At 43.3% G+C, this 13,083-nt stretch overlaps 1 protein-coding gene across 2 annotated transcripts in view; it reads left to right on the forward strand.

Moving 5' to 3' along the window:
- Window positions 1-656: 656 nt before the first annotated feature.
- rgs12b (regulator of G protein signaling 12b) overlaps window positions 657-13,083 on the forward strand; it is a 50,283-nt gene continuing 37,856 nt past the window's right edge. For both annotated transcript variants that reach the window (XM_086119735.1, XM_086119736.1), the window contains exons 1-5: window positions 657-758; window positions 3,844-5,090; window positions 6,210-6,443; window positions 7,024-7,971; window positions 11,523-11,642. In XM_086119735.1, coding sequence (XP_085975861.1) covers window positions 4,035-5,090; window positions 6,210-6,443; window positions 7,024-7,971; window positions 11,523-11,642 — 2,358 coding nt within the window. In that variant the 5' untranslated portion in view covers window positions 657-758; window positions 3,844-4,034. The remainder of the gene's footprint in view (window positions 759-3,843; window positions 5,091-6,209; window positions 6,444-7,023; window positions 7,972-11,522; window positions 11,643-13,083) is intronic.

Consider the following 13,083-nt stretch of genomic DNA (forward strand, 5'->3'; position numbering starts at 1 on the left):
TTATCCAATCCAATGTTTGACACAAATGCAATACTGTAGTGTCTATCACTACAAGAAACATCAAATTTTGGAGCTGTTCTTCAGGTGGCCCAATTCAGGCTGGAGGGAATTATCAACAGTTCCAAATACCAATTGGTGTTTGCACAAAAAGGCCACTAGAACAGTTGAGGTTAATCAGACACTTTAGCCAAGATAGTGACAGATGTGTGCTGCTGACTCTCATTTAATGAGTCTCAGTGTACCTGTAGTTGGTTAATTCTGAATACAGCATAGCCACATGCCAAATATACAAGGTTGTTCACACTCTTGCAACCACATAATTTCAGTTCATTTTTTACCACCCTTCTTGAAAAGATTAATTTTCCATTGCGATGCGAAGATCACAATACAAATCAGTGATGGCTGAAAGTTTTGAAATAATTTATCTTTGTCTCGTTTTTTTGTTAAATCACAAAAACGTGGCATATTTGGAAAGTGGTATAAAGACTTGTTCTCTGTACATAATAAGAGAGAATAAGGGCCAAGTGAAGGAAAGCAACTTTAAACGTTATTGCAACCGTTGGATATTTCCTTCCACATCCAGTCCCTCCTCACAGCAGCCCACTGTGAACTAACCCCCCTCCTCCAGTCCTCCTCCTCGTAAGGCTACTTGGCCAGATGGTGCAGCCTTTTCTTTTGTTTACCCATCCGCCATGAGATGACCCAACTGTCCCGAGCTACTCAACTATGGATGCTACCTGGGAGCCGTCATTCGACAAGTAAGTCATTCGCTCTCGGCGGCTCAACTCTCTACGCACGCGTTTTTTGTCGCTCAAGCGTCATTAAAAATGTAATCTACCTTTGATTTAGCTCACTTAGCCCCATATATTTGACATGTTCCCCGCTCTTAAATAGTCTTCCGGCCCCAAGTTGTCTTGGTACATGCATGATGTTATATGTATATATACAGACATATATATATACACACACACATATTAAGAAGCTACTGTTTTCACACATTTGCTGCAAAAGTTTGACACAACGATGATACTTTTATTTGTGACTTCTCATTCGAACCTGAGTCAAGTTCTCCACCTATTGGCTGCTAGAGTGACATCCGTGTAAACCAATAGCGGGCAATACAAGTATGTGTACGCCGCCGTTGTCAACGTTACAGCCATTCTGGAAAGTCGTGAAAGCTCAGGGCGGGGCTATACGGTGTAGGCAAGGGTGGTTACACTTTTGAAGCGTAAACGACTGCAGAAAAACTTTAAAACAGTTTAAACAGAAGAGAAGATGCATTATTTTCGGCACAAGATCATTGCAGAGGACTCTATGATTGTTAATATTTTCGAACAAATCGAAAGTTTTAGCACTATTGTTATTAGGGTAACTTGACAACGTCTTACGTAAACAAATGTAATTACGCGAAAGGCGTGGAGGGACGCCGTTTTGAAAATAATAATCAATAAATGTAGCCAGTCTAGTCGACAAAAAACATCAAGTGAACTCAAGACTAGCGTTTGCGAGTCTATGTCGATGCTGGAGTCCACTTCCCATTGGACAAAAGTTATGTGACGTCTTCCCATCCAGGTGTTGCAGCTTGGAGGGTGTTTTCGTCATACGCTGTTTGAAATAATTCAGCCATTACCTATTCCCTGAATCAATGAACAAAATGATTTTTAAAAAAAATTCTAAATAAAATAGTGAACTACAGGTATATACTTTACTAATCAGTCAAATTAAATATCTGAATTTGAACCCTATTGGAGTGCACCCTTAGAGGTGGATTTGTTTGTAGATTTTGCAGGTCCGTCATTTGCCGACATTTGTCATCGTCAGTCTGTCCCTTACTCATTTTAATTGTGCTTCCATCATCGCTAAATTATAATTTGTCACCGCTATTTTAGGACTGTCAGCCTGTCAATCAGTCTGTCATCATTTTTTTTAACAATGCTTGAGTCACCCCAAAATTACAGTTCCTCACCACAATTTGAGGACCCTCAGATCTTATAATAATAAATAATAAAATCTATCAATATTACTCTCGTCTCTCTCTCCAATGATTTCTCTCTGTCTGACTCTCTTGCACCATCCAGCGTACGTGAGCCAAACTGAAAGGAATTGTTCAAAAGATATTCTCAAAGTAAATAATTTCACCAATATTTAACATAAAACCACAACCATAAAGGTTTATTTGCAAATAAATAAACATGCGCACTATGTCAGACTGAAACAACGATCTAGACACTATTTTGCAGAACGCTAGCGCATCTGCAAAATAGTGTCAAGAAAGAGTTCTCATAAATAAGGTAGGGGAATACATATGTCGCTTCTTCGAATCGAGTACGTTATCATCATTAATGCTCGCTGGTTTATTGTTCCTGTTTGTTGCTGCTGTTTTTTAGGAAATTATTCTGATTCAGAAGTTGAATTGTAAAACCATGTGTCACCCAGATAAACTCCATATTGTTCAGCTGATTGTTTGAATATAACTGGACTATTTAATTTCATACATTTTTACATTTAGGCCTAATGTACATACGGTATCTGTCAAACTCATTAAATTTAAGATGGGATTTGTTTGCAGTAGATCTGAAATGATGAACATCTTGATTTCCCAGAAGATTAATGTTTAAGCCTGAGAGACGTTCTGCACTCTCTGAATTGCTTACACCAAAATCATTTGGCAACCATAGATATCATGTGTCCTTATATAGATTATTTGGTTCATTAACAAATGGCTACAATTACAAAATCATTTCCTGAATGCCAGTCGACTTGCGATTGGTTCGGAATTGGATCACTACAGGGTTGAACTGTTGCCATCGTAAATACTATGCAGGCGATATTTTAATGGCAGCTGTCATAAACATAAACCGTCTGTTGTTACTAGCACATAAAACAATTCAGTAGTCACCCTATGCCGCAAATGCTTTTGCGTGGAAGATTGGTCGCTTCACATTGACAAAACACAGGTGACTTTGTGGTGTACATTCCGTTCTTTTGTTATTTTGGCTTTTGACATGTTGTACTGAGCAGCTAGGACAGTTGCCTATAAATCACAAAAACTTCCATTCCTGGTTTCTCTCCCTTCTGTGGGTGTCCTCACAAGAAAAAGTAGCAGAAAAAGACAGACAAATCAAAACATAATTACTCCTTTAGATCAGTGATAGGTAAACTGTTGGGCTCAAGGGCCACATTAGGTTTTTAAAATTGACTGATAGCTGAGAGAATTTGCACCGGAGCTGTGGTCAACAAAATGTTTAAATGTGTATGTAAAATATGTGAAATTGTATATTTCAATAAAAGCAATGAATTCTCACTTTTACTTCTGTTATGTATGGTTAATTTAATTCATATGAACCAACCAGTAAGCGGGGTACACCCTGAAGTGGTTGCCAGCCAATCGCAGGGCACACATAGAAAAACAACCATTCCCACTCACACTTAGGGACAATTTTAGAGTGTGCCATTAACCTACCATGCATGTTTTTGGAATGTGGGAGGAAACCGGAGTACCCGGAGAAAGCCCACGCAGGCACGGGGACAACATGCAAACTCCGCACAGGATGGCTGGTGCCAGATTTGAACCCACGACGTCTGCACTGTGAGGCAGACGTGCTAACCAGTTGACTACCATGTTGGAATAATTTTTTGTTGCTCAAACTTTGTGTCACAAGCTCATATGAACAAGATTTTAAGATGTTGTCCTTCTTGAGACGTGAAGGCTTTCATTCTGGACTGTAACACATTTGTTCTTAGAGCAGATAGTTTTGACACCATCGTGAGTTTTTAGCAAGTTCTTAGTGGAGAAAAGTCCCAGCATATGCCATCTTTATAATCGTCTGGTCTTTTCTGCAGGTAAATACGCTTGACATCAGGATGGGTGGCTCTACTTTAGGAAGGCTTTGCCAAACCTGAGTCCAAACTTTCATCCCCCTGCTGTATTTGCCACTCGATGGCTGAACTTTCTGACTAGAAGGCTGGCTGCTCCAGCTTGGCAATGACTGAAATGTTCTAAGCAAGTAGATGAGAGAAAATCCTCTGGCACAATGTTCAAGCAAGTGGATACGTCATCTAGAAGACGTCCTCACGGTGGCAATGAGGCCAACCGGCCCCAGTCTCCTCCACCCTCCTCTGTCCAACAGAGACGAATCCGGGCTGTTGAAGTGGCGAGAGGGAGGACTGGATACGGTTTTACGCTCTCAGGACAAAACCCTTGTGTCCTCAGCTGCATCCTGAAAGGCAGCCCCGCAGATTACGTGGGTTTGCGTTCAGGAGATCACATACTCTCAGTCAACGACATCAACGTCTCCAAGGCATCCCATGAAGATGTGGTCAAACTGATCGGACGCTGCGCCGGTATCTTAAAGCTGGTCATTGGTGAAGTGGAGCGTCAGAAGCGTCACCATCACCAGCAACGAGGCGCTGGCGGTCGTCACCACAGCAGCAATGCTCTGCCCGCGCCTTATCTGGACTCATGCTCCAGTGACGATGAGTTGGACGGCCTGTGCAACAACATTGTCAACAGCAACAATAACAGCAGGAATGCCGGTGGAGCGCGCGGGGGCTGGTTGAGACCCAAAATGGATTCGAAGCAGCTCGGCATCAACCGTGCCGAGCGGGTTGTGGCCGAGTTGCAGTCCGGAGGAATTTTTAACATGATCTTTGAGAATTCCAGCCACTCGTCCAGCAGTTCGGACAAGGACAGACCCGGGCAAACCTCATCCGCCAAAGCCCGTCCTATGTCTGATCCAGAGTTTCCTCCCTGTCGAAACTCCTCCCGCTCCCACAGCAACCCTGTCCTGCTGTCTGAGGAGGAAATGGCCCAAGTCCTAAACGACGACTCGGTTTTCCTGGACTCTGGTTTCCGACATCTCCACCTCCACCACCATGAGGAACAACACATGGATGTTGGCGATGGGCGGGATTTGGTCCTAGATCCAAATCAGGACATTGTCAACGTGGGCATGATTGTGGGCTACCTGGGCTCAATTGAGCTGGCCTCCACAGGCACCAGCCTGGAGAGTGACAGTCTGCAAGCCATCAGAGGATGCATGAGGCGCCTCAGGGCAGAGCAAAAGATCCATTCCCTTGTCCTTATGAAGGTTAGTTGAAATATGTCTCATTATTTTCACTATTGTATTGCCAGCAGGTAGATTGCTTTGGAAAAATTCAAACAAAATTCAGTTCAATCGCTGCCATTTTCAACTACACAGTGAACCACCGTTTATCATAGGGTGATATGTTCCAAGCCAAGGTTAAAATCTTTTAATGGTTTCACTTAAAGATGTTCGATACCACTTTTTTTTCAGACCGATACCAGTATGAGTGCACAACTCTTGAGTACTCACTGACACTGATACCAAGCAACCGATAACACTCGTTTTTTGGATACATTATTGTTCATTTACATTAGCAAAGGTAAGTCATCCTTTCGATCGGTGTGCGGGGTACACGTGCACACACATGTGTTCTTGTAGTCGGAGGACTAGGCTCGCAAGAATGATGCTTCTGCCCTCAAAACATGCTTTTTTACCAAATTCACTTAAACTTATTAAAACACACTTTTGAAAGAATACTTGTTATTTCTCTAACTTACATTGTTCTCCAAATACAGTAAGAGTCACAGCATGCAATCTTCAAGCAATTTACGTTGATCGCAAAAGTGACACATAAAATAAAAGAGTACATTAAATGTACACACTGTACATTTAAACGCAATAATATTCAACCAAGCCATATTCTTTCACCTGATGAAAGTCTGTCAGCTCAATGAAAACATACTGCATAGCTCAGGTGTCAAAGTCAAGGCCCAGGGGCCAGATCTGGCCCGCCAGGTCATTTTATGTGGCCCGCAAAAGCAAATCATGTGTGTCAACTTGCTAAAATCTGTACCAAAATGTCAAATTTTCGACAAAAATAAGTTTGACACCCCTGCATTGTATAGTGTGATATAGACCAGCTAAGCAAAATTAGCACAAATGGTAATTCCAAACTTTCAATCAACTGCTACCTTAACACAAACACAGCTTGCTACATTACTAACAGACATATCCTGCATTCTACCTGATCTGTGGGAACAAGATATTAAAACATGGCACTATTACACTGAAGGGGCAATCTCTTATTATAGTGGGTCACAAAATATCACCTGCGATATTGTGAGGGTTTGCTGTATTTTCCCTTGTGGTGATTTCTTATGGACATTCTATTATTTCGCCCAGGTCATGCATGACAGTGTGCGCTTATGCAGCGACAAAGGCCAGATCCTCGCCACGTATCCTGCAGAAAAACTTGCATTCAGTGCCTGTTGTCCGGATGACCGGCGGTTCTTTGGACTTGTCACGATGCAGGCCACAGACGACGTGTGTCACCTCAGCAGAGGACAATACGAAGAGGAAGGTTTGAGGACTTCCTGCCACGTGTTCATTGTGGATCCTGACCTGTGTTACCACCAGGTGTGAACATATAAAATGCTTCAATATTCTAGAGAGCTCTGTGCTGCTGACCAATATTTGCCAAATGGAATTTGATGAATTGGGCCGCTTGCTGTATTCAGTTTTGAAAAAAATCAAACCTTAACTTTTCTCCATCTCCATCGTATTATCCGCATTATTTATTGTCCTCAGTCAAGCTGCTGTTCTTCAATCGTCATGTCTGTCTTCCAGACACCAACTTTTTCCCGCCAGAAAACAATCCAGTTAGGTGCCTGAAATTACAGTCCCTTTGCTTTGACTAGCCTCACGGCTTGCTCATGTTTACGCTTCAGTTAAAAGAAAAATTATAAAAGCAATAATAGCTACTTTCGAGTGTAGAATACATACCTAGCGGTAACACAATAAAGATTAGGTATCAATATAGAGCTTTGCAATTAACAATTTTATTTTAAAGTATAACATCATATTCTGTATTAGTGGAAGAAGTACAGCCTCTTTCGTTAGTGCCTTAAGCCTAATAGATGGCTGGTACACTCTGTAGTTGAGGAGAAAATGCAGTTGTTTGGCAATTGTATATTATACGGTTCTTTGTTTTCCTCAGGTGCATTTGGGAGTGGCCAGGAGGTTTGGCTTTGAATGTACCCCTGACTCCGACACGGGAGGCTGCCTGGAGTTCCCTCCCACTTCTCAGTCTCTCCTCCACTTTGTGTCTGTACTTTACCGGGACATGGGGGACAACATTGAGGGCGTCCGAGCCAGAGCCTTTCTCGATCCAGATAACGATGCTCAGCAGAACCACAGCACCAGCAGTAATAGTGATAGCGGGATTGGTAACTTTTTGCCTGAGGAGAAGAGCAACAGAGTGCTCTTGGTTGACCTGGGAGGACCTCTTAACCACAATCACGTCTCTGGGCCGCGCCACTGGGACAGCCCGCCTTCCTCCCAGCAGGCTTGGAGCCCCACCCTAGGAGCTGCCGCCCCTCAGCCACCTCCACCCCCGCCCACTATAAGGAATAGCCACTACCGCCATGAACCCTACCTGGCCGACCTCCCTCAACCCCTCCCGCTGACGCACGCCGACGTAGCAGCTCGGCACGCTCGAGGGGTCCACCCACACCACTACTCGCAGGGGAAGTGGGGAGGAGCTGTCGGAGGCGGGGACAAAAGAGGGACCGGAGGAGGGGTGGAGCCTCAGCGTTGGCTCCCAGTCCACGTGCTGAGAGACTGGCACCAGCAGCACCATCACCTCCACGGCTTGAGCAGCGATCAAGAGTCGTACGCCGAATCCACTGACGGGTGGTCATCAGCTAATTGCAGCACCCTACCTCCACCCATGAACAAGATCCCTGCTGACCGTTACCGGGCCCCGCTGGTCCCTGCAGATCCCTTGCCACCACCAGGAGGAAGCCAGCCTCCTCCTGCTATACATCCCCAGACCCACACCCAACGGCTGAAAGATGAGTGGGCCAAGAAGCTGTTTGGTGCTGGCGACAGAGAGAGGAGCGAAACCGTCAAGAAGCGCGGAGGTGCCAAAGACGCAGAGAAAAAGGTAAAAACTAATCATGATGACTGCATTTTGTTGCTGGTTACATTGCCGTTTGTTTTTCTATCTTTCAACTGAGTGTGTTCTGTATCTTTCCAGAACGTGATGTGTCACGATGTTGTTGATGCATTTTGGAGTAGTTATGTCAAAACTAACTATGCAATGAGAAGCCGCAACACCAGGTAGCTTCCTCCATCACCTAGTGCTGATGTGGAAATTTACTCAACAAGAGTCCGGCCGAGTGCACTTTATTGAAGTTTTAAATCTGTCTGTTTTCATGCCAGTGCTCCATCGCGCCTTCTGTCTGAAAGGCTCCTATTTAACTCCACTGCCCTTTGACTGATATGCTTCTCTCAATGAAATGTGAAACTTTTCATCCGGGTGAAAGTTTCCTGACCTGTGCAGACTCCCACCAAACATCCCTGTACCGTATTGAGTAATGTGAGCGCGCAACTTGGCCGTTATTTATCCCACTGCTCCAGTATCAGTTCATACATTATGCACCAGCCACGCAGATGTCTTGACCTGAAAACCACCTGTTTCACACGCTAATGAGTCCAACCAGAGTAGGTTTCAGACTAATGTCACAAAAAAGTCTTGGCTTAGGCTACTGTTGCATACAGTGTGCACATTTTGAACCAAGGAAAATGGGCCTTTGGATTCATTTTAAAAGATGCACAACCCACAGTTGGTAGTAAGCCTAATGAATATTTTGCCCGGTCCGTTTTTTCTTTCAGAAGACATCCCTAATGTGTTGTGTGTGTGTGTGTGTGTGTGTGTGTAATAGTAAAAGTAATACGTTTCTGACATTGTCAATCAATACATAGCTTGTATTGACTTGTGATGTGTATGTAACTAAGTGTTGGCAAGAGCATATTGCTCTATAATGATATGAACTACATTTGTGGGAAACACTGTTACATACCGTAAGTGTAGATGGCTACTTCCTACATATTTAACCAGAATGTTGCTTCTTCCTGGTCCCAGGGATCCCAGACCACAATCAGAGGAAGTCTTTCAAGGCCCCGCAGGAGAGGTCCTAACAGTTACAGGAAGGTGGACACGAACTTTTTTTAGTGTTCAATCACTTTCAAGTGGAGTGTGGAGACACACAGCTTTTAAGGCTGTTGTTGTCATTGCTGGTGGTCAAGATAAAATGGTTATCGTGCATTATACTGCTGTACCGTTGCTGTGGTCTTTTTGTTGTTCTTGTTGTGATATGGGTTTAAATTTTAAGCAAACATAACGCAACTGTTTGCGACTCACTTTACAATGCCACATGGTGGCACTGCTTCCTCATCTTTAATATGCACCCATATTAAAGCTTCCATCGACAATATTACGTAGTACCTGTACATAGATTTCATTTCATGCTGCATCATTTGATGTCATCAATACCTGCTCAATCTAATCAGGTCAAAGTAAATATATACACCTAATAATCCATCGCGCTATCCTCACCAGGGCCCTTCAGCCGATCCCAGCTGGCTTTGGGCAAGAGGCCGGGTACACCCTGAACTGGTTGCCAGCCAATCACAGGCCACAAATAGATCATTCACCTCACATTCACAAAATGCAGAGTCTTCACTGAACCTACCATGCAGATTTGTGGAACGTGGAAGTTACGGAGAGAACATGCCAATGCCACACAGGGAGGCTAGAGCCCAGATTTGAACACACGACCTCTGAACTGTGAGGTGGATGCGCGAACTAGCCGACCACCATGCCACAATAATAAGAGTGATGATGATTGTAATAATAATGTTAATAGTAATAATAATACATTTTGACTGATGATGTTAGGTAGATTGTCATTAAACAAAATAGTCATCATTGCACTTTTAGTTTGCAGTGATATCTGAATTGCTGACTAAATCTCTTTATGGACCTGAAGGAATGCTTCCTCTTTTGCCTTCCTTTTGTCGTGTGTGCGAGTGCGAGTGCGTGTGCATGTGTGTGGGAGAGAATGAGCGAGACAGATTAGTTGCATAGACGCAAGCCATATGTTTTTACATGCTTCTTTGCAAATGCTCTAACCAAACCACATTTAATTTAAAAAATGGTACCTGTAACTGAGATTACCAAACAAATATATTGACAAAAATATGGATACAGTGTTTATTGGCATTCTGTGTAATCCTGCAGCTAATTAGTGTCAGGCACATCTTGGTGTTCATTGACTCATTTGTCAGAGGGCATTCATATGGCAGGGGTCTATCGTTATACGCTCTTTCTGGCATTATGAGCAAATCACAAATGCCATTTCTGAGAGGACAGTTCAGTTGTTCAGTTGCCCACGCACAAAACAACATAAAAATATTCAGAGTGTTATGTGGAAATGTGAAGGCAACGAAAGATTTCTGTTTGGTTTATGGGTTACGTCATCGTTTGATGGCTTTGAACAGTAAATCTTGATGACCCGGTGACTAATCTCATACACATTTCAGGCAGCGGTTTATGACTAAATGGAACAGCTGGCCAGTTTTTGGTTGTCACTCCAGTTAATGGTTTGCTACAGCGGTAGTAAATCTACAGCGTCCATCCATCCATCCATCCATCATCTACCGTATCCCACTGTGATGGATCATCTCTGTCCAGGTGACATTGACTTGACACCCTGGACAAAGTTCATACAGTCAAGTGTATAAATAATAGAAATGGAAGACACGATGCAATTCAACCAATTAGATGATTCAATAGAAGCAAATGGTACAATGAATGCATCACGTTTTCCAGTAACAGTGAATGTGTGGTTTACCATTTGATTTGAATCCAACTGGATGTGCATGCAGTGACACAGGACTGCACATGCCTGTGTCTAACGTGGAATTTGACATTTCAGTGGGAGGAAAAAGGGGGAAACTGTTTGCGTAAATGGACTTGCCATCGCACCAGAGCAAAGTCATACAAATTCTGAACAATAGTCGACACTTGACTATTTTGTAGCAGGTGGATGACATTTACACAAACCCACTCTCAGGAGAGACAATTATGATCCTCGATTTGCTGCAGATCCAAATCTGAGTGGGTAGGTTTCAAAAGTTTATTTTCTACGGCTTATGCCGATCCAGTCTCTAACCGCTGCAGCCAAGATGATCCAAGAGACAGGCATGAGAGTACTTCGTGTGTCTTCTGGGTGGAAAAAGGAGGAGACTTGGTCTTGGAACCAGCAAATGATGGATAGCAGGAAGGAAGGAAATGAGGTTAACTAAAGAGAAGCGGGACACTGAAAGGTATGAAGAGAGGAAAGAGGAATACAAGGAAATGGGAACCAATCACGTGCGTTGTTTGAGTGGACATCTTACAGTACGTGTACAAAGCCGCTGAGTCACATGAGCTCAGCATGCAGGGAAACCTTCTGTCTCTCTCTCGCATCATCATTTAATTGATTTATTTATGTTTTATGAATACAGTATTTTGGAAAAAAAACCACAAAGCACTGAGGCCGCCAAACGTGAAGTGCGATGTGCCGAGCAGTTTCTCTCTTGCCATTAATTGAGTTTGAAAGGGTGATTTGATTGCATGTAAACGTCATTTTGTGTCTTTTCCCTCATCAGAGTGGTCGGTTCCGAGGTCTGACAATGGGTTTCCCTCCTCTGTCCCATCGCTCCTCAGCCAGACGCTCCTTCGGACGTTCCAAACGTCTCAGTCTGGCCCGCTCCCTGGATGACCTGGAGGTAGGAGTGCGTCTCTCTCTCTCTCTCTCTCTCTCTCTCTCTCGCTCTCTCCTGCTCTCACACAAACACACCATCTGTACATTTGCAGACAAGTGGCGCATGCTTTTGCAACACTCGACCTTCGTCGGAGTGTTATCGTCACATTTGAGCCACACGTGCACCAGCCTTTCTAATAATAGCAGCTCATGCGCATCATCACATGACACCTCAAGCCCTCTTCTCATATCGCCATGGCAACATACACACAGTTGTGGACAAACCAGCCGATAACGAGACATCATGTCCTGTAAACTTTCTGATCATTGTGTAGTTATACCGTGGGCTTTAGATCATACGATGTTTGTTGCTGCTCTTTGACATTAAAACCGTTGAGGTAATAATCCTACTTTTATCAGTACGTAGCTTCAAGAGAGAAACTTCTGTTGATCATTTTAGATACAAACTCCAATTTCAACAAAGTTGGGTCATTGTGTAAAATTCCATTTTCATTTAATTGAGTATACCATAAAGAAAATGTATTAAATGTTCAAACTGATATAAGCTTGGTTTTTTTCCGCTAAAAAATCAAACATTTCTTTTGTACAAAAAAATAGGTAGAAGTACTTTTTTGCTCACATTGTATAATGACCAGCAAGAATTGCTTTCTGCATTTTAACCCACCCCCGAGGAGCAGTGCAGTTGTAATTTATGATGATTGTGTATTGCACTGTGCACCTAATGAGCATTTATTGACAAGAATACAGGCGTGGGCCATTATTTATATGCTAATTAACAGGGTAATGCTGCACATTGTAGTCAAACCGAGGTAAACAGCATGACCACCGTTAACCTCGGCCGGTGTCTGCTGAAGAGCGAGATGGAGGCTGAGCATAATTTACAGTGACCGTTTTGCTTGCCTGTCCTCCTAAGATAGAGATCAGAGGAAAGTTAATTATTTCCGCTTTTCAGTGGTTGTTTGGGTACCGTGGAATTTGTTTCCCTTTTCCATGGTTGGTTTCCATCATAGAATTTCATAGGAAGTGTTGGCAGAGACATTGGGATGCCATTCTTGTTAAATGGCCTCCTAATTAAAATATTTTCTCAGTGTCATGGTATTTATTTGTCCTAAAGGCACCATTCTTCCCACAATTTGTATATACAGTACTGTATATCATATTCTGATTATATTATCATCATATTCAGTATTTTTTTCCTCTGCCCCTGCCTCCCTCGTTATCTTACGTTTTTTTTCCTGGTCATTAGGCCTTTTTCTCTTTGTGTTCATGCAATAATGTCCACAGACAGAGACGGCTTTGTGTTTGTGTTGACCATGGGGGATGTGTTTGTGAGTGTGCATGCATGCCTGTGTGTGCGCGTGTGTGTGTGTGCGCGTGTGTGTGTGCGTGTGTGTGTGTATGATTTGGAGAGGGGTAGCTCAAACCTTTCTGGCACTCGCAATGAG

This window comes from Hippocampus guttulatus, chromosome 9 (genome assembly GCF_054856545.1).
Source record: "Hippocampus guttulatus isolate MCC_2025c chromosome 9, RoL_Hgut_1.0, whole genome shotgun sequence".
NCBI lineage: Eukaryota > Metazoa > Chordata > Actinopteri > Syngnathiformes > Syngnathidae > Hippocampus > Hippocampus guttulatus.